This window comes from Alosa sapidissima, chromosome 13 (assembly GCF_018492685.1).
Source record: "Alosa sapidissima isolate fAloSap1 chromosome 13, fAloSap1.pri, whole genome shotgun sequence".
NCBI classification, from domain to species: Eukaryota; Metazoa; Chordata; class Actinopteri; order Clupeiformes; family Clupeidae; genus Alosa; species Alosa sapidissima.
The window spans coordinates 27,830,406-27,850,507 of record NC_055969.1 but is presented as its reverse complement, the minus strand read 5'-3'; the positions used below and the strand labels follow the sequence as shown (position 1 = coordinate 27,850,507).

General features: G+C 40.4%; 1 protein-coding gene and 1 long non-coding RNA gene across 3 annotated transcripts; one reads left to right on the top strand and one right to left on the bottom strand.

Moving 5' to 3' along the window:
• Positions 1–1,634: 1,634 nt before the first annotated feature.
• Positions 1,635–19,217, top strand: LOC121680160 (probable global transcription activator SNF2L2). 2 transcript variants are annotated; one of them, XM_042059378.1, is made up of 7 exons: positions 1,635–2,055; positions 5,084–5,307; positions 10,505–10,610; positions 17,602–17,703; positions 17,936–18,044; positions 18,214–18,397; positions 18,619–19,217. In XM_042059378.1, exons 1-6 carry the CDS (start codon positions 1,972–1,974, stop codon positions 18,357–18,359), a joined length of 771 nt encoding a protein of 256 aa, XP_041915312.1. In that variant the 5' UTR covers positions 1,635–1,971; the 3' UTR covers positions 18,360–18,397; positions 18,619–19,217. The 2 variants fall into 2 exon arrangements, with proteins under 2 accessions (XP_041915312.1, XP_041915311.1); XM_042059377.1 differs by having other exon boundaries at positions 18,214–19,217.
• Positions 7,136–7,959, bottom strand: LOC121680161. Its single transcript, XR_006021584.1, has 3 exons — positions 7,687–7,959; positions 7,487–7,582; positions 7,136–7,267 (listed from the first exon to the last, which is right to left on the bottom strand). It is a non-coding gene; the product is annotated as an uncharacterized LOC121680161 (long non-coding RNA).
• Positions 19,218–20,102: the final 885 nt, after the last annotated feature.

Here is a 20,102-nt window from a genome sequence, read left to right as displayed (position 1 = left end):
AAATGCATTGCTTTTACCTAATGGACAGAATGCCCTTGACCAAAAATGGGGAGCTATTGGCAGATTGACAGCTTTGCTTTTATACGCCGATGTATCTGATAAACATTCCTAAAACGCTCATTGAACAAATGACCATGTTAGGCTTCCAGGGGCTTTATGATCTGTGGTACGGATGCATTTCTGGCTGTGTTCACTTTGACAGTCTGGAGTGTTTCTCAGGCGAACGCCTGTGGGCGCTTCTCAAATCGCCCTGTTTGTGGGTCAAAAATGACAGCGATGGATCACAGCACTTCTGGCATCCTACTGTCCGCGATATCAAATGACACACAAGCACTTAAAGTGGGATCGACGACAACTTAATTTTCAGAGAGGACAGAAAGTTGCACGTCAACGTAATAAAAAATGACTCATAGGGAGAGATTTCCTAGTAGTGTGAAAATGCATGCAAAAATCAAAAGACCTATTTTACTGGAGTCAAAATAGCCCTATTGGGACAGAAATTGTTGTGAAACTGAGGAGTGCATTGCCTCTGTATATGATTATAATGCATATTTTGTGTGTGTGTGTGTGTGTGTTGGTCTATGTGTGTCGGTCTTTGTCTGTCTCAGTGTGTGTGCATGTAGTGAAGGAATGCTGAAGCAATATCACTCTGTGAGGACTGCAGTGGGCAAAACGTGTTGTTGCCATGGTAACATGCCTTAGCAGTAAGTGGTGTTTTACAGAAATGGCAGAGTGCTACAGACTTGGATTTGAATCTGATATGTAATTTCATCTGAGGTCCATTTAAGAACGCACACAGGCACACTCACACATGCACAGACATTTGATAGAGCCATACATTCTCCTTCATCAAAATCAATAATCATTTGCAGAGCAGTCAGTTCTTTAGAAGATAGTGAAATATCAATTGTCCATTCCCCTGAATAATTGATATGAAATATTACAATGGTTGCCATGACAAAATTGTATTGTGCCACCATCAGCAGAGTTGGCAAATATTATTTTACAGTATCACTGATATTGTTCTGGTTATATCTGAACAGTTGAATATCTTCACAGCTATTGTTATAATTTGTTAAGGACTGAGGTAAAGCTGACATCTGCTGAAACCTTATTGATAATAATACATCATTAATGTAGCACCATCATAGCTTTATGACGCATCACACATTGTGGCTGGAAATATGTAAATCTTTGATGTGTAAGGAATTCTGAAAAAAAAAATATATAGGATTTTTTTCTGAGTAAAATATATACTTCAGTTTTATGTTTACTCACATAAAGCTCAAAAAGAAATGTGAGTAAGCAGAACACTCATGCAAGTCACCCTTCTAATTCCCATCAGATAGACTGAGCACAGTGGTACAAATGTAAAAACATTCTCTGGGAAATAAAACTAGTCTTCACTGGTGCTGAAACAGTTTATTGGCAAGAAGTGTCTTGGGTTGTCAGAGCTCTGGAAAATGTGAGCCTGTGCAAAAACATGTCAAAGAAAGAGGTCAGCTGTTAAAAATCAATGATAAATCTGCAAAGGACAGATTGGTTTAATAACTATAATACACATTCACATGCATAAACACAGGACACCGAAACATGAACACACATGCTGTCATGTAGTCTAATAAGTAGAGCAGTTTCCATAGGAGGATGAAGAACACAACAGTTTCCAGGCACCCAAGACAATACCATGATCGGGTATCTTTAACAGGGGATCAGGGAGGAAAAAATGCAGGCTTCAAAAAAATGTGATTGCGACATTGGCTATTAAAGCGAAAGTTTAAGGCCCTCTCCAGCAGTAAGAATGAGAAAAAGCTCCAGTACCGCAGCCCGCCATTCCATTCTCTCTCTCTCTCTCTCTCCCTCTCTCTCTCTCTCTCTCTCTCTCATCTTCCCCAACGCCAATTGATTTGTGTATGAAAAGCCGGCGCTTTTCGCCCCCCTCTCCGGTGGTGCGTTTTGAGTGATCAGCTGATGAAGAGGCTTGCTGCACGCTGCTATGCTGGCTTGCTAATTCTTTCCCCTCCAGCTGATATCCAGCCTGCACACCACAGTCAGGTAAATAACACTCTTCCCTCTTTTCTCTTCTGGTGTAGGCGATTAAGTCAGGCTACATCACACAGGCACAGACAGCGAGAGACAGAGAGCGGGAGTGAGGGAGTGTGTGCGAGTGTGTGTGTGAGTGTGTCAGAGAGAGAGAGAGCGAGAGAGTGAGAGAGGGAGACAATATGACTGTGTGGGAGCGTGTGTGAGAGCGTGAGTGTGAGTCTGTGTAGGTGTGAACTCAAGGAGACGAGGGGAATCATTTCCCAGACTACTCGGTTGTGGTGGAGGGCTTTAGCCAGGCTAGAAGACATGTACACCCACATGCACACATTCCCACCCACTCACCCATGTCAGGTCGTTTTCCTGTCTTTTAGGATTATGGCGTGTCCTCTGTTTTCCTTGGCGAGTGCCAGTTCTGTATTCTTAAAAAAAGCCTTCTCTTATGCTGACCGCTAACATGCAAGATCCGCTGCTTTCCTTTACAGTGAATGCTGATCACACTGCACTGGTCTATTTTCTCTCTTCCTCTCTTTCCCGTTTTCTGCATGTGCAGCTCGCAGTACTAATGAAATGGCATTAATGTTTTCCCCTCCGACTACTTGGCCTTCTTGTTCATGATCCCCTGGGGATGTGTCTGCACATGTGTGCAAGAGCGTGGGTATTTAATTTGGCTGTGTGTGTGTGTGTGTGTGTGTGTGCTGATGTCTGTTCATGTTGGAGCTCTTTGTACTTTTACAGGGCTCTGACAATATGCATTTATCAGAATGCTATTTATAAGGGTTTTTCTTGCAAAACACAATAAGGACACACATGCCATTGTCTCTCAGTCATATGCGTCTGATTCAGACAGAGATACTCCCCATCCCCCCTACAAGCGGTGACTTTATGGTGAATTCATAATGTTCTGCTCCCTGTGTCTGGGAGCTGCCAAAAGCGAAGCTATACTGAGAGCACATCACTTCGCTTTAATTGCCTTTGTGTGATAGACACAGTAGCCACTGCCGCAGCACAGACACAAACACACTTATTCACTCACACACACAGCGAGCCGGATGTGAAAAAAAGAAAGATGATAGTGTTTGTACTGATATGTGGGTGGATGGCATGGTCTTGTGTTTATCTGAAAGCAAGTGATCTTGTGAGAGGGCTGACTGGCTGATGAGTTTAAGTTTGAGAGAGAGAGAGAGAGAAAGAGAGAGAGATGGTTTAGTGACTTAAGCGACATCACTGTCAAATCTCTCCAAGCTACAATCTTCTCCCTTTCAAGAGGAAGTGGTGTCAATTGTTTCAATCAAAGCGAATGACTTCATCATTATGATTTCTTCACTCAGTGTTGAGGAGGATTTTGAATTTTGATATGAACCATAGCCTACCTCATAACCTCATAACCTACCTCAAAGTCATAAAGTCATAAGATACTGAGACACTAAGATACTGGCATGAAAACTGTGTATCGCTATCCAAGCATACTGCATAAAGTACAACATAGTTTGGTGATATAATGTGCTCATATAAGTATAAGTATAGTATAAAGTACAACATAGTTTGGTGATATAATGTGCTCATATAAGTATAAGTATAGTATAAAGTACAACATAGTTTGGTGATATAATGTGCTCATATAAGTATAAGTATAGTATAAAGTACAACATAGTTTGGTGATATAATGTGCTCATATAAGTATAAGTATAGTATAAAGTACAACATAGTTTGGTGATATAATGTGCTCATATAAGTATAAGTATAGTATAAAGTACAACATAGTTTGGTGATATAATGTGCTCATACTACTTTTACACATCAATTTAGCCTCTAACACCTCTAACAACCCTACCGTGCCAACTTGGACATGCACTTCCATGCACTTCTTTACTATCATCTTTTGGTTATCTCTGTAATATTGTAGATAGTAGCACTATTTGCTTACTTTCATGTCTGTTATTGCACTGCATAGCTTCAGTGCTCATGACTTGACACTTTGGTTAAAGCCTCTGCTAGATGAATAAATGTAAATTTTGAATGCAAACGATTATTTGTATGAGAGAATATGACAACCAATGAAGAGTCACACAGTCCCGAAGACAGTTTGATTATAGTTCTTATTGTTCATTTTGTGAAAGAATTCAACAAAGCAGATTAAAAGTGAATCACCAATAGATGCAATGATAAGGACAAGAGAAAAAAAGAGAATCCAAGGCACTCCTCATTTGCTATATAAAATAGCCTTAGTGGCCATTTCATGATTTGATCTTTAAAAACATAGTATACATGTAAAAGTGAGCTGAGTGACAACCCACGTGTAGTGGCGCCGCACAAACAGCCTTCTTCAGTGTGTAGTCCTCCTTGTTACACCAAAGAGCACCTTCAACACATATTTCTCACTTTCAAACACTTTGGACCCTTTTTTTGAATAGATAAAGACAATTTCTATCTCAGTTTATGAGTACATTTTTACCATACCATATTCAAGACTGTGAGGCCAAAGACTGCAAACTATATGTTGAAATGGCTTCTGTGTAAACTGAATAACATCAGTCCACTTTAGATTTCATAACTTTAAAGGTGCTATGTGGAGTCTTCTTTAGTCTGAAACATCCAAAAATGACCTAGAAATAGCAACAGAATGTGAATTAAGATGTTTTGACGTACTGTCAAAAATGCTTAATGGCCTGTGTTGTCCAGATATCCACTGAAGTTAGAATGCAAACCAACTGGCTCTCTTGTAATACCACTTTGTACCACATGTAGCACTACACTAAATACAATGCAAGTCAATAAGGACGCGTTCAAGACAACTCGAAGCCTACAGAATTACACATAGCTCCAGTGCTGTATGTCTTTCTGCTATTTAAAACAGTATTCAAATCAGTGTGTCTAATATTCATCACACACCCCAAATTATCACTGAATCCTAAATTATTTGGCACACAGTACATTCCATCCGTGTGCAAATCTAATTGAAAACAGATGTTCAGATGTGTGAGTTTTTCCTCTTTTCTTTTCCACAACATGGACATTGTACTGTATGCCTCCATTTCAGGCTGTGGAGAACGGGGTTTCTGAGGCCATGGAGGAGGAAACCAGCCTGAAGAAGCGCAAAGGTGATCACCAAGGCAACAAAGACTCTGAGACCGGACAGGAAGGGGCCGAGAAAGTGAAAAAGCGCCGGGGGCGACCACCAGCAGAGAAACTCCCCCCAAATCCTCCAGATCTTACCAAACAAATGAACACCATTGTGGACATGGTCATCAACTATAAGGACACGTGAGTAAAATATTTTCATATCCCACCAATAATATCTTTGAATAAATCATTATACTATCTTAAATGTTTATGTTTATAGTTATTTGCTGACAATGACATCAATAAACATTAAAATTAACCCTTTAATATATCCCAAATAAATAAATAAACACATTTTAAAAAAAAAGTGATTCTGTAAGGAGAATTAATTAAATTAAATAAGAAAACAGCAGTGATGTGGAAGCTACTTACAAAATGTAGCTTAAATTAAGTTTTAAGGAAAAATGTGGCAATTTTTCATATATATCTCTGTTTCTCGAGTACCAAGTACTGTCAATAGGCTACAAAAAAAAAAAAAGTAAAGCAGCCAGGCAGCGCTACACTCTGGGGGCATGAACATTTTCATCTATATGAAAAATAAGAATCGCAGAACAGTCTTGACTGTGACCTCTTAATGTTGATGGATGATCGATCAGAGGAAGGCAAAGGGTGAGAAGGGATGTAGAGGTGGATCATGGAATTAAGACATCAACTGGCAGACAAGCTAAGAGAAATTCATTCGGTCATCAATTTTGACATCCATGCCATTTTAGCAGGGGTAGCAGTGGGAGATGAGCCAAGTTGGATGCTGAATTTGTTTGTGGAATAGCTTTATTGGCTGGGAATGCCAGAGGCTCAGCTTGGCAGAGAGTGAGCTGAAGGTGTCAATCTTTCATCCAGACAGAAATTTCCCTGAGGCATGCAGAAGTCCAAGCAGAAATAGTCATCAGGTGGGAAAGACAGGTAAAGTTGACCATCATCTGCATAAAAAATGATATGCAAATCTATGGGAGCAGTGAAGTGGTGCAAATGGAGAACAGAAGGGGCCCTAGTACTGATCCCTGAGGTATACCTGTGTTTAGGTTGTGAGCCTGATACCTGTCTTTGCCAAGACACACTGAATGAACGTCCTTTGAGGTAGGATGCAAGCCAATTTGGCGTTTTCCCAGAAATCCCTAGCTCTAATAATGTAGAGAGGATAATGCCATGGTTCACTTTCTCAAAACCTGATGCTTTAGCTGCTTTCAATGCTTCAATCACAGATAGAAGAGTAGCTTCAATAGAATAATATCCACTTTTGAAACCTGGCTCCTTAGGGTCTAGTAGTTTGCTCTTACATAAGAATCAGAAACTTGCTTGAACACCATTTTCCGAAGACCCTTTGGGAAGAAGGGAAGAGGGGAGATACGAGCACGGTTCTTCAGTTAAATTGACTTTTCTTGTTAGTGAGCCATGGGTGAGTGGGTCTTGTGGAAAGACCACATGCAGCGTTCGGACATATTATAATACTATAATTTAAGACATATATACTATATATTAAACAAAGAGGCTAAAGGATTGCTTTTTTATTTATTGATCGAGCACATCATATATCATTCCATTTCGGCTTCCATGTTGGGTTTTCTATTACAAACATATCTACATTCTTTATCATTTGCAAGTCATGTCACCTTGCTAATGGATTTTTTGGATTTTTGAAATACAATCTATGAAATTACTTTTTCATCAAAACTATAATTTGTAGAGAGTATTTTGTATCAAAAGGTGTTTTACCATCCTTACACACACACACACACACACACACACACACACACACACACACACACACACACACACACACACACACACACACACACACACACACACACAGGGAAGGGCATTATTTCCGATTCATATTTAATGTATAAAATAATATTTCTCAGTTGTGTTTCATGGGCCTTACAAAACAGTCAATGCAATTCAGCAATATATTTATTGGCCAAAATACTTTATTTAATTTATCAGTGAGGGAAATAAAAAACAATAATAATCCAAAATAAAATAATAAAATAACTAATCAAATGGTAGTAATAATAATAGACACAGGTGTAATCTCCTGACGCCTCATTGCAGTCATCCAGTCTTACAAATGCAGACAGGTGTTCGTCCTCTGCCAAATATCCTGTGCCATAATGTAAAAGAGGACATGCATTAATTTAACTCAATCAATTCATTGATTTATCAGAATCAAAGTGCTGTACCTGGGTTATGGGATTTCCTAATAACTATTCAACTTTAAACCTCTTTTTGTTCTTTTATAATAATTATTTTTGATTCTCTAGGAACAGTACAGGAAGATAGTATTTACCATGAGTTTCTGCTTGTTCGAGCAGCTTCATACCTTGGACATCTCCTTCCTCTGTGTTTTCAATTTGCACTTTGTCCTCCAAGTCATCATTGTCCAGTTCAGGCAGAGTTGGGGTGCTGGACTCAGTGCCTATCAAAATTCATTCATTCCAAATGAATATCAGTTACATGGTACAGCTTGGGTTCCGATTCCAATTCTATTTCAGATCCAGTTTTTCAGTTTTCTCAACTCACTCATTTCCACAGGGACAGGAAGTTCTGTTTGCTCAGCCAGGCTCATCTCCTGCTCCTTTCTCTCCACAGGTTCCTCCTCACCATCACAGGCAGGACTCTCTAATATATGCAAAACAGGCTTCATTATTGAGGCTCAGTCATTTACAATAAGGGCCCTATCATGACATTCTAATTTTTATTCAAATTTAATAGGATGTCCAATTCACACTGGGAGGGGTTTCGTTATCAAACGTGGAGTGCATGGCGCAACAAGGTGTTCCTAGGTTTTTTAATCAGTCATATGGGTGTGTTTGGGGCGTAACATCATTTAAGCCAATGAGAATGACATCTGTCATTCCCTTTAACGGCGCAAAGCGCGATATGTCAAATAAATGCATTGGTATTTTGGCATTCAACGGCGCATTTGAAGGAGGCTGCTTGCGAGACCGTATGGAATAGTCATTCTTAAACCATGCTGTACTAAAACCTAGCATAGCCTTCACACATTTGCACTCGTCTATTATTTGAACTCATTGGCAAAGTGAAACCAACTTCACCAAGGTGTCAGTCAACGACAAGACCGTTATATGCAGTTACTTTCACTATTGACTGACAATGGGTTACCATCGAAAACATAGACTGGAAAAAGCAACACTTACCCTAATATTGCTCAAATGACTGAATAAAACAACATTTATCCTGCAGAGGAGACTTAAATCTCGTGACAGTGCGTCTTCAGCTGTGCTTCATACCTGTCTCTCGCCTCTCCCCTAATCACTTTTAACCGTCATTACCAATTTGCAAATGATGGCGAATAACTACTCATCATGAGATGTACCGTATTTCGTAATATCTTTATTCTAATTATGTTTCCCATTGTAATCGTGCAATTTGTAATGTTTTGCATGGACGTGCGCTGGTGTGCATTCATGAATGATAGAAGGATGGTGCGTGCACCTGCCAATATGACTGTTGACAATGTGCTCTTAAAATAACATATAAACAACTCGCCATAGACTTCTCCAGGTGTACAATAGCGATTTTTAGACAATGCGCCAGGCCCCTCCCTAGGTTGTTAATTGCCACACCCCTGGGCGCATTGTTTAAAAAATAAACGTGCAAAATACCGAATTAAACTTTGCGCGGGTGGAAAGCGGGTTTTACGCCATGCGCCAGCGTGCAAAATACAGCCCTAGGTGTCTCAGCCCAAACATTAACCTAACCATTCTGAAATACAAATGTGTTGATTCTAGTCCACTATTTCACTTACGTGTCCACGTTTGGTCCTGGGTGGTTGGTGGCCTGGTGTTTTCTTGCAGGACCATGTTCTGCCATCTCTGGCTGCGGGCCTTTTTGGGCTCTCAGCTGGACCTTCAGGGGTTTCCGAGAGTCCTGCAAAGCCTGCAGGGTGATGTCCACCTTCTCCTGGACTTTGCTCCTTGCTAGCTTGCCCTCTTTCCCCCTCGGCTTCCATCCAGAGGCCACAAGTCGAGCTCTTCCCCTGTTTTACTCTATTTTATAAGTGTGTCTTAAGGGATAATAAAGATAATAAAGCCTGACACTGACGGCGCAGAATAAATATTGTGAGGGCTGTTCAAGAGTTTAGGGGCCCTAACTGGAAAAGATTGGTTATTCTTTACTCTGGAATAGCCAAAAGACCCAGGATGTAGGATCTCAGGGGCCCAGTAGGACAGAAGATGGTTTAACTAGATCGGCACGTAATTGTAGTGACCGACTTTTCTGAGCATGTAGCCTCAATTGCAAAATCATGTCAGTTTATCCTTTACAACATTAGGAAGATCAGACCTCATCTGACACAAGATTTCACACAACTTCTTGTATAGGCCATGGTTATCTACAAGCTGGACTATTGTAATTCACTGTTAGCTGGCCGTTACAACTGATTCAGAATGCTGCAGCATGCCTGGTCTTCAATCAGCCAAAGAGGACACAACTCCTCTCCTAGTTACTCTCCATTGGCTCCCTATAGTGGCCAGAATTAAATTGAAATCTCTCACTTTGGCCTGTTGGACACTGACTGGATCTGCTTCCTGCTATCTTAATTCACTGATCAAGATATATACCCAACCGCCCACTGCGGTCTTCTAATAAGCGTCTGTTGTGTCGACCAGCCATAAACGCTTGGTCAAATTCAAGACTCTTTTCCTCAGTGGTTTCTTGTTGGTGGAATGAGTTGCCCAGTGCTCTCCGTTCCTGTGATAGTTTTGGGACTTTCAGGAGGGGTCTAAAGGCATATCTGTTCAACATGAACTTAGTTTATTAAGCATTTCTTATGTGTTATGGTTTGTACAGTATTTCTTTATTTTCATTAGGCTATTGATTGAATTGACATTGTTGTTTATTATTGTTGTTCTCCTTAATGTAGTCTTACCAACTTTTTAAATTGTTTACTGTTAAATTTAACTTAGTCGTATAGTTGTTATGTGTATGTCGCTTTGGACAAAAGCGTCTGCTAAATACAATAACCATAACCTAGAAGGCCTGTTTGCTCAATTTATTTGGTTGCATTCCAAATACATACTAATGTGTGGGGCTCCTCTTAACCAACATCCATCCAGCAATGCAGATAGAACCTGTTGACCAAATAAACTTTTCTTCCACAGTTGAATAAGTGAGAAAATCATCAGAAAACATTTGACTATTGGCTGTTACCATTTGTTTCCTTGTTGGGACCTTATAAAATGAGTATAGCATACTAACTAAATTACTAGTATAATCACAATTAGGAGTTCTTTAATTGCGAGAGTGAATACTTGTCTTAAAGTACTTAACTTGGATCATCATTCCCTAACAGCTTTTATTAAATGGCTTCTTCCAGGTTAGGAAGACAGATCAGCAAGGGTTTTGTGCAGCTGCCCTCCAGAAAAGAGGTGCCTGAATACTACGAACTCATCCGCAAACCTGTGGATTTCAGGAGGATAAGAGTAAGACATTACAGATATGCTTCTGGTTGAGTTCAAGTCACACTTTATTGTCTTCTTCCATATTGTGTCCTACTTTTATATGTTGATACTTAAACATAACTGTTCAAGTGTAAAACCAACTTTCTATCCAGTCCTTGATTATGATTGGCTAAATTGCGTTCGGTGCTGTTGTAAAATCCAACACAAACATACACCTTGACCGCAGTTTGTTCTATTCACCTTATTCCGCGCGCAAACATGGGGGCGCTAGCTTTGCCCACATTGTCTCCGAACTTCCGATTGAGCAGTACATCCATTGCGATACATTGAGATAGCAGAGCTCTATCGAGATGACTGGCATCATATATTATGGGTCATCCTAAAGTTAGGAACGTTTATTTAGGATTTTTGTGACTTAAGACATTTCTGTTATACAGCTTTCCTGTCTGAAGTTAGGAAAAAACTGACTTTGGAGCGGCTGTTCTGTAAGTTAGCCTCTCTGTCCTCTTCTGCCGTGTTATCCCAATGAAGCTAACTAGACGTAGCTAGCCAACCGGAAGTTTAAAGACAACGTGGAATTTTAAAAAATGGGCGGGGCTGAATAAGGTGAATAGTACTGCGCTACCAGAGTAGCTGTGTCTTGACGTTGCTTTGCAACCATTCAGATAGAGGAAATATGTTTCCTGGCGGAAGAATGATTATCTATGAATAAATCGTTACATTTCTCATTGCTGTGCCTTTATTTTATGAAATCTTGCCTGATATGTATATACTGTATGTAGTAACCGTTTTAGAAAAGCTCCAGCACTGACTGCAGGATCTACTGGATATGTGTTCTTGTAGGCCAGCTATCCGCTGCTCATCGTGCCTAACAACATCACTTACCTGTTCTAAGATCAGTGGAACCTACGCCCTCTCGGGACTTATTGCTTAAATCAACCCCAAAGAGCTGGCCTACAAGGGCACATATCCAGTAGATCCAGACAGTCAATCAGGAGACAACTATTATCTGGAAATGGCTCAGCAGTCTTTCCCGATCTAAAGAACTAGAACTATATGGAACATCTGGCAATGAAATCTGCCCATTCCAATAGCTATTGTGAGAAACAATGTGAGAAAGTGCTGCATCCTGCAGAGATTTGATTGATTATTTTGTGTAATTACATATGATGTCACTTCAACAATATACTACATGTATGTGTTTTGGACAGTGGTCTCTGAGTCAGATGTAAGCCCTATAAGACAAGCACTTCAAAGATTAACAGGAATTGTTTGTGCTAAAACAGAATTTGGCATTATGGTTTGCCAGTCAGCACTACAGAACAATAGAATTACATCTTGGCACTTTTTGGTAATCATTTTGTGGGCAGAACTTACATCTAATCTGACATGGAAAAAGGATACAAGGATACAAGGATACAAGGATACAAGGATGCAAGGAAGTTTATTGTCACATGCATATAGTTACTGGAAGTAAGAAATGCAGTGAAATTATCTTAAGGAGTTTGTGATGGAAAGTATACAGTTTGTGTGTTAATTTGGAATACATCCCTCTCCACTCATCCCACTTCACAAGCTTGTAGTCTTGCCTTGGTATGATTGATAGCCACATTATAGTCTTGACAGGCCGGGTATCTCCCTCAGGTATGGTTGAGAGATACAGGTCTTTATCATTTGTTTTTGTCTCATTTATGGAGCCTGAACTGCCCACAATAGCAGTTGTTTTTGTGCTTAAACCCAATACCAGAATAATCCCCCCCCTGTAATATATAAAAGAACCCTTTCTGTGCAGCTATTTTACTGTTACTCTGTATAGAAAGAAACTAAGGGTGTTGGGAGGCAACATTTATGAAAGTATTCTTAAAATAAAAAAATATTTATTAAGGATATTTATTTTAATAAATTACACTTAAAGGACATCTAATTTCACTGCCAAATACAATTTGTTGCAACCAGACTCTATATATAAGCACAACATGCCAATCATACAAGGATACAAGGAAGTTTATTGTCACATAATAGTTACTGGATGTAAGAAATGCAGTGAAATTAGGGTTGCATAAGAAAGGTGGGGGAGGATTGGGATTGGGGGGCACCAACAAGGAGCACCCAAGAGCAACAGGGGCAAGGAAAAACTCCCTTACTAAGGAAGAAACCTTGGGCAGATCCACGGCTCAAGGGGCTAACCCAGCTGCCAGGGGTCTTGGTGTGTGTGTTGGGGGGGATGACAAGTTAGATGGGATAGTGTGCTGTGTATGTGGGGAGAGGGCAGTGTGCAATATGTGTGTTGGAGAAGCTTCCTCATGAGACAATGTGCTGTGTATTGGGGGAGAGGGGGGCAGTGTGCTGTAAGTATGTTGGGGATGTGTGTTGGATAAGCTTCCTGATGAAATAATGTGCTGGGAGGGGGGGGGGGGGCAGTGTACTGCAAGTATGGTGAAGGGACTTACTATTGCAAGCAGAGTACTGTATGTATGATGTATGTGAGTGATGACAGTGAAGATGTGTGTGTGGGCGGGAGAGGAGAATTTTAAAATTCCATACTTTTTCGGTAGATTTTTCTGACCATATTCTCGACATTGTAGCCACTTCTGGTTTGGGATAACTTGGTGAAAACAAACATATGGACAACTAAAGTGAATTAAAAATTGACACTTACAGTAATATTAGTCCATTTAGTCGGGTCATTTTTCTATGAGCCAGCTGGCAGTTTGTACAGGCACTCACTCAATCCAGTTGTTGTCAAGTTCAGACTGTAACGCTTTTGCCATTCTATCTAGTGCATCATAGTTTTCAATTAATAAATACAACCACAAGGTTCTGCTTTCACCGAGCGGAGCTCATACTGTAGACTGTGCTATACGTCAAAAGGAAAAGTCGTTACTGCAATGTTGGAACCTGACCTCAAAGATACAAAAAAATTAGGGGCCCTAAATTCAATTATGGATAAAGTCTACCAAAAATTCTTTTCATTGAGCGAAATCTATTTGATTCTGATTACCAGTGTTTTAGCCAAAAATAGCAGAGCTACACAAACATACCAGTGCACAATGGTGTAGGGCACTTGCATAGACCAGTGGTTCTCAGTTTGGTTTTGGTGCCAGGGTCCCCTTGTTTGGAGATAATTGGAGGACCCCCACATAATTGTATCTTGACGATGTGGACTGACAGTTAAGTTACACAACAGTAGGAATAGTTCACTGAGTGAAGTGATTATTACTGTTGATGCCATAGTCTGGAAACATAAATATTTCTCCATACCCTTGTTTCTTTTTTCCATACTTATCCAGACCTGGAAATTACTAAAATCAAATTCCATACTTTTCCAGGTTTTCCATACTGCGTAGAAACCCTGTGTGTATGTAGGGAGGGGGGGGGGGGGGTGGGCAGTGTACAGCAAGTATGTAGAGGAGGCTTACTGTAGCAAGCAGTGTGTTGTATGTATGTGAGGTGACAGTGACGATGTAAGTGTGTGTGTTTTTTGTGTGTGTGTTGGGGATGGGGGTGGGGGTGGGGGGGCAGAAAGGCTAGGCAACCAAGGACATGGGTAGATAGATGGAGGAGAAATATAATAAATAAAAAGTTCTATGGAGATATGTAAAAGTTGGAGAAAGTCAGATATGTGTGTGTGTGTGTGTGTGTGTGTTTTGACGTGTGATGAAATAAGAAAATAAATAAAAGGTCTGTAGCATAGGGAGAGGGATGTAAAAGTGCTAAAAGTCATGTAGGTGTGTGTGTGTGGGGGGGGGGGATCATGAGTGCTGAGGAGTGAATGAGTGCAAAGTCAGTATTCTATGAGTTGAGTTCTTATAGTACGTTCAGCTGAACGCACTACTCTCTGCAGAGTACTACAATCTCTAACTGTGGAGTTCCCATACCAGGTGATGATGCTACCAGTTAGAACACTCTCAACCGCTGAAGTGTAGAAGGCCTTCATGATGGATGTAGAAACTTTGAATTTCCTTAGCTGATGAAGGAAGTAGAGTCGTTGTCTGGACTTAACAGTCCATGTTAAGTCTTCAGTAATGTGGACACCAAGGTATTTAAAACTTGTGACTCTCTCTACAGGTTGCCCGGTGATCATTAGTGGGGTGTAACTGTAGTTCTGCTGCTGCCTTCTGTAATCCACTACCATTTCCTTGGTTTTATTGACATTCAGTGTCAAGCTGTTAGATTGACACCACTGTGCCATCTCATCAACCTGATCCAAGTAGAGCTGTTCATTGTTGTTACTAATCAGGCCCAAGATCACTGTGTCATCTGCAAACTTGGTGATGGAGGTATGACTACTGTTGGCTTTGCAGTCATGTGTGTAGATGTTGTACAGCAGTGGACTCAAAACACAGCCTTGGGAAGCACCAGTGCTGATGGTTAATGTGTTAGATGTCAGACCCCCCACTCTAACCACTTGTGAACGGTTGGTGAGGAAGTCAAATATCCAGTGACACAGGGTGGTGTTCAGTCCTAAGGCCTTCATCTTTGTGACCAAGGTGAGAGGTACTATCGTGTTGAATGCTGAACTAAAGTCAATGAACAGCATCCTCACATAATTCCCATTCCCCTCCTCCAGGTGAGTTAAGGTGGTGTGAATGAGGTTTGAGATGGCATCCTCTGTAGACCTGTTGGCTCTGTAAGCAAATTGGAGGGGGTCGAAGGAGGCAGGGAAGGATGAGCAGATAATGTTTTTCACAAGCTTCTCAAAACACTTCATCACTGTTGACGTCAGGGCTACTGGGCTACTGGCTTTTGTTTTTCGGTACTGGAACAATAACAGACTGCTTGAGGCAAGTAGGAACTGTCTCTTGAGCCAATGATGTGTTAAAGATATAAGTGAACACAGGAGCTAACTGAGCAGCGCAGGATTTCAAAACCCTGTTAGAAATTCCATCCGGTCCAGCAGCTTTTCTACACTTAACCCTCCTAAAGGCATTGCTCACATCGACCTCAGAGACACAGAAAGGTGCATCCTCATTTGCTTCACATGCTGCTGCTAGTGCAAGATCATATTGTCAGTTGGGGTAGTGTAGTGTTGCATGGTAAAACAAGTGCAGTGACAGTCTATACCTCTACCATACAGCGAGTCAGAGGCATGACTGCAGCCTCCTCTGCCTTATTTGGCTCTTCCTCATTTAGGCTTGCCTCTGTGTTTTCTCAGTGAAATGATGAAGCTTGTAGCTTGAAGCTGGGGGAGGGGGGGGGTATTATGGATTCCATGTGTAACCCACTAATCTCTTTATGTGTTCTTTCATCAATGCAGTTGCTGTACAAAGTGAATTATGTGTTTTTGTTGGATTCCTAACCATCTGTGTCCCAAATGTGCTGATGAGCACTGTGAATGGCTCGGCCAAAGTAATCAATTTCCAATGGCTGCCATTCAAATTCTGATTTTTCCAATAACATGCAAAAATGCACTGAAATGGTCATCATTTTGGAGAATGCCTAAACAGTTTATTGTACCTATAGAAAAGAGATAATGTAGTATGACCTAGGGAGAGAGAGAGGAGAGAGAGAAAATCATTTTCCCAATCTCTGAGATGACTTATTCACAGAGTCCAACCACCACCTGTTACAACCACCACCTTGATTACTCAGTTTGTTGGAAACACTGGTTAAGCCTGGCAGCTACAATCATTTGGTTTTCTCAGTTTAAATCACATGATTGTGTACTCGCATGAATAGGTTCTTTTTCCAGTAGTTGTTTTGGTGTCTCGCTATGGTCTGCACTACCCAGTGTATACCAGGCTCTGATTCATTGTGCCTGTATGACTGTGGCTGTGGTCATTATCTTTGTGCCTACTAACAAATTCCACCATCCCTACATAGTTAGGTGGCACACCACACCAAATGGCCATTCAGAAGCCCCTTAATGGATTATACCACATATCTTCCACAGCATACATCTCCCTAGCTAGAGTCGAGTAGATGGATGATGAATTAAATTTAAAAGCCACTAGATATCTGCAGCATGGAAGGTATGACATAGCCTCAAGTCTTCACATAATCCAATATTGTGGAACTATATGCCACACTTTTGCTGAGTCCAAGACACTGCCTCCATGTAAGATAAAGTCAACTGAACCTGCATTGTGTTCTTTTGATTTCCAGTAACAAGGTACATCAGACTAAGCCTGAGTAAACAGATTTCTTCATTTGGATGTTGGAGTGAGGAGGCGAGGACATGAGATGCCTCCTATCTCAGACTCCCATTCTTCAGACCTCAGGTTTCAATGAGGGAGAAGTTGTAAAAAGGAAAAGATATTGCATTCTGGTGGATTTGCACACAACCACATGAGTGATGGACTGTAATTAATGCTTGAACTAGAAATAGAACTTCAGACCATTGACGTAACCCTGGTTCTGTAGCAGCTTGAGTAAGGCATCTCATCAAACCACCCTGCTTGCTTTGTGATGCAAGAGAGAGAGAGTTGTCTTCTGTCGTCCTAGTGACAGGTGTATAAAATCAGGTGTATAAAAACAAGCACCATGCAGTCTGCATTCATAAAGTAGGTGCTTGAGTTAATACACCTGTGGCAAGGGGCCTGATGAAACCATGGGGATACAGTAGGCGAACGTTTGAAAAGCGTACCCCCTATGGGCGGCTTTGAGGCTGGAAGTCGACCACTTGGAGTTAGCATTCCATTGACCCCCATTCATTTTGGTGTCACTTTGTCATCAAATAACATTACGCGTTTATCTTAAGCGTTTTAAGCTGTTATATGAACCCTATATATTTTTGGAGAAATACAACATTATGTGACTGGCGTCATAACCTCGTAACTCGCTTTACAGCTGAGTAATAAAGTTTTTTTTCCGAAAACAGCTTCCATTGTACATCTTTGTCACTCAGTGATGTCTTAAATTGTTGAGATTTCTTTTGTTGCAAGAGGTCTGGTTGTAAATATATAGGCAAAATATTAAGTAATTTCCTTGCTCATACTTGGTATGGTTATTGTATGAATATTCTTCCTAAACCCTATGTTGAAGCAGCTCTAATGATCTAACATTCATACAGGAACGTGTGCGCAACCATAAGTACAGAAGTGTTGCTGATCTGGAGAAGGACATTGCGCTGATGTGCCATAATGCTCAGACATTCAACCTGGAGGGATCGCAGGTGAGCATATAGCACTGTGTTCAACGTTTCCTTGTTCCCTTATTTTGAACCTTTATGTTCTAATTAAGCATCTTCACAAAACTGTTCTACTAGTGGAAATGACAGCATCCCAGACGCTGTTACTCTGCCCCTCGTCAATAAAGAATGAACTCAGCTCTTTCTTAGGTTCTGTGTTCAGTAAATCAGCCAGGGAAGGTAGTTGTGTAACACTCTCTGTGTCCCTTTCTTTAAGATCTACCAGGACTCTATTGTACTGCAGTCTGTTTTTGAAAGTGCTCGGCAAAGACTTGCCACTAATGACAAGAGTGAAGAAGAAAAACCGGCTTTAGCAAGAGCTGAAGGTGAGGATGATCTACCATGCATCAAGCTTGTACCTGGAGTTTTGTTTTGTCTCATGTTTGTCTTAGCAAATGTTGTCTGTTGTTGTTTTATATGATTTTTCCCACCATTAGTAATAATTCATGTTACAGCCACGCTAACATTAATGAACCATTAATCATTTTTCCTCAGCAAAAGCAGAGCCAATCCAGCAACACAGAGACGTTGACAAAAGTAATAACGCTGGCGCCATTTCGAATCCTAAAGCGGTGAGCAGCTACAGCTATGAGGACAGTGGAGAGGAACACGAGGACAACGCTGGACAGGAGGAAGACTGACCTGACAATCCTGCTGTCATCTTCATACCTCTAACAGGGTGCAGTAGCTGGCAGTTCACACATGTGTCTGAGTTATTTGCATTCAATTCATAATCAAATCTATTCCTCTTTATCTCTGATTAAGTATATTACTACACAGACTATCATTATATTTAATAATTAAAATAAATACATTCGGCAGATAATAATGAGCAGAGTGTGAGCTGTTGACTATATAGCCCTTCTCCCCATGCGTTGATACCAAATTGTTTGGTTACAGACATTAATTGCCATCTTTGCTACTCGGCTATTTTGCTTGGACATTGCTGACGTTTGGATTCATATTCTCATCCATTCTTTCCTTGTGGAAAAGATTATCTCAAAGGACTGCACTGAAAACGGAGGAAAGTGTTGCTCCATGAGATGTGCCCAGCCTTAAAACTGCCTTTTGTGTCCACAAGTATTCAGTCCCCTCCCTCTGTCCCATCCTATGAATCCCTCGTTCTCCTTCCCTCCCTCTTTCCCCCGCTCTCATCTGCCCTTCACATTCATTTCCAGCCCTGCGTCTGGGTGAGACGTGAAGCTGCATGACCTGAGCTGTTTGTACTGATCAGCCTCTGCACCATCCATCTCTCTTTTTTAACTGTTGTAAAATCCTTGACTATATGTGAGTGGGAAAACGCCCTGTGTTGTCTTGGAGCATGAAGATGATGTAACTCAGCTACTACAAAATATGCCCTCAAAGAGGCGCCTTTTGATGACATCTTTTACAGTATGTAGTCTATTCAGATCTTGTTTGGGAACTAGGGTGGGTGTGTACAGTCTGACGTTTATAAAGGTTTGTATGAAATGGTTGGAATAAAGCTGTAAAACACAAGAGGTCTTCTTACATGCGTTTTGACTTTTGTATGGTGTCAGGACTCAGTGGCACACCTTACCATGTACTAATGGTGGGTATTACACAAAGGAATTTTTTGTCCATCTGAAACTCTTTAGTCATGGCCTTTAGTGAGGAACACATTAATAATTTGATTAAACACAAACTGTCCACCAATGCTACATGCAGTATGAGGTGTTTGCTTATCCATCGTAAAGTAGATATGACATGTATTTGGAACCATTTCAGTTTGGATAACATCAGTGCCTTTAGGTGTTACTTTTAAAGTCCTAATATCTACAGGGCAAATAAACCAGAATTTGTTTTATTTTAGCAACAATAAAAAAAAACTACTGAACATGTTACTATCATTCCCTTCCTGAAGACACATTTGACCATTTACAATGTTTTTGCAGGTACATTATGGCAGGAATTTACATGGCATAGACCATTTTAATTGACATGATTACAAAAGTAGATCTTTAAGCAGAGATAGCTAACTCTTACTGGAAATCCCACCACACACTTTACAGTCCAAAAACAAATACACCAAAGCAAATTATTTACAATTATGAAGACCCATTTTGCGTTGTACTGCACCCTAGTGGGCAGGAACTATTCAATATTTTTTGTCTGACCACATTCCATATTTCCCAATCAAAAAGTACTGTTTATTTAATACATTCACCTCAATATATTTACATTTACTCACTTGGCAGACAATTTTACCCGAAACTAGTTTTAATTTTCTTCATGATCTTTTATTATTATTTTATTATTACTATTATCATGATTAATAGTAGTAGTATATGTCCCCTTTATATATGGGCATTTTGTATTATATTATTATTTTATTAATGTTGGATGTTAACAACTCTTTGCTGAAT

Bases quoted from the DNA above. Each gene is read 5' to 3' on its own strand.
- LOC121680160 (XM_042059378.1), top strand. From the start codon at position 1,972: ATGAAGAGGCTTGCTGCACGCTGCTATGCTGGCTTGCTAATTCTTTCC. The intron at 5,308-10,504 runs GTGAGTAAAATA...GGCTTCTTCCAG, and splicing joins GTCATCAACTATAAGGACAC to GTTAGGAAGACAGATCAGCA. The intron at 10,611-17,601 runs GTAAGACATTAC...ACATTCATACAG, and splicing joins TGGATTTCAGGAGGATAAGA to GAACGTGTGCGCAACCATAA.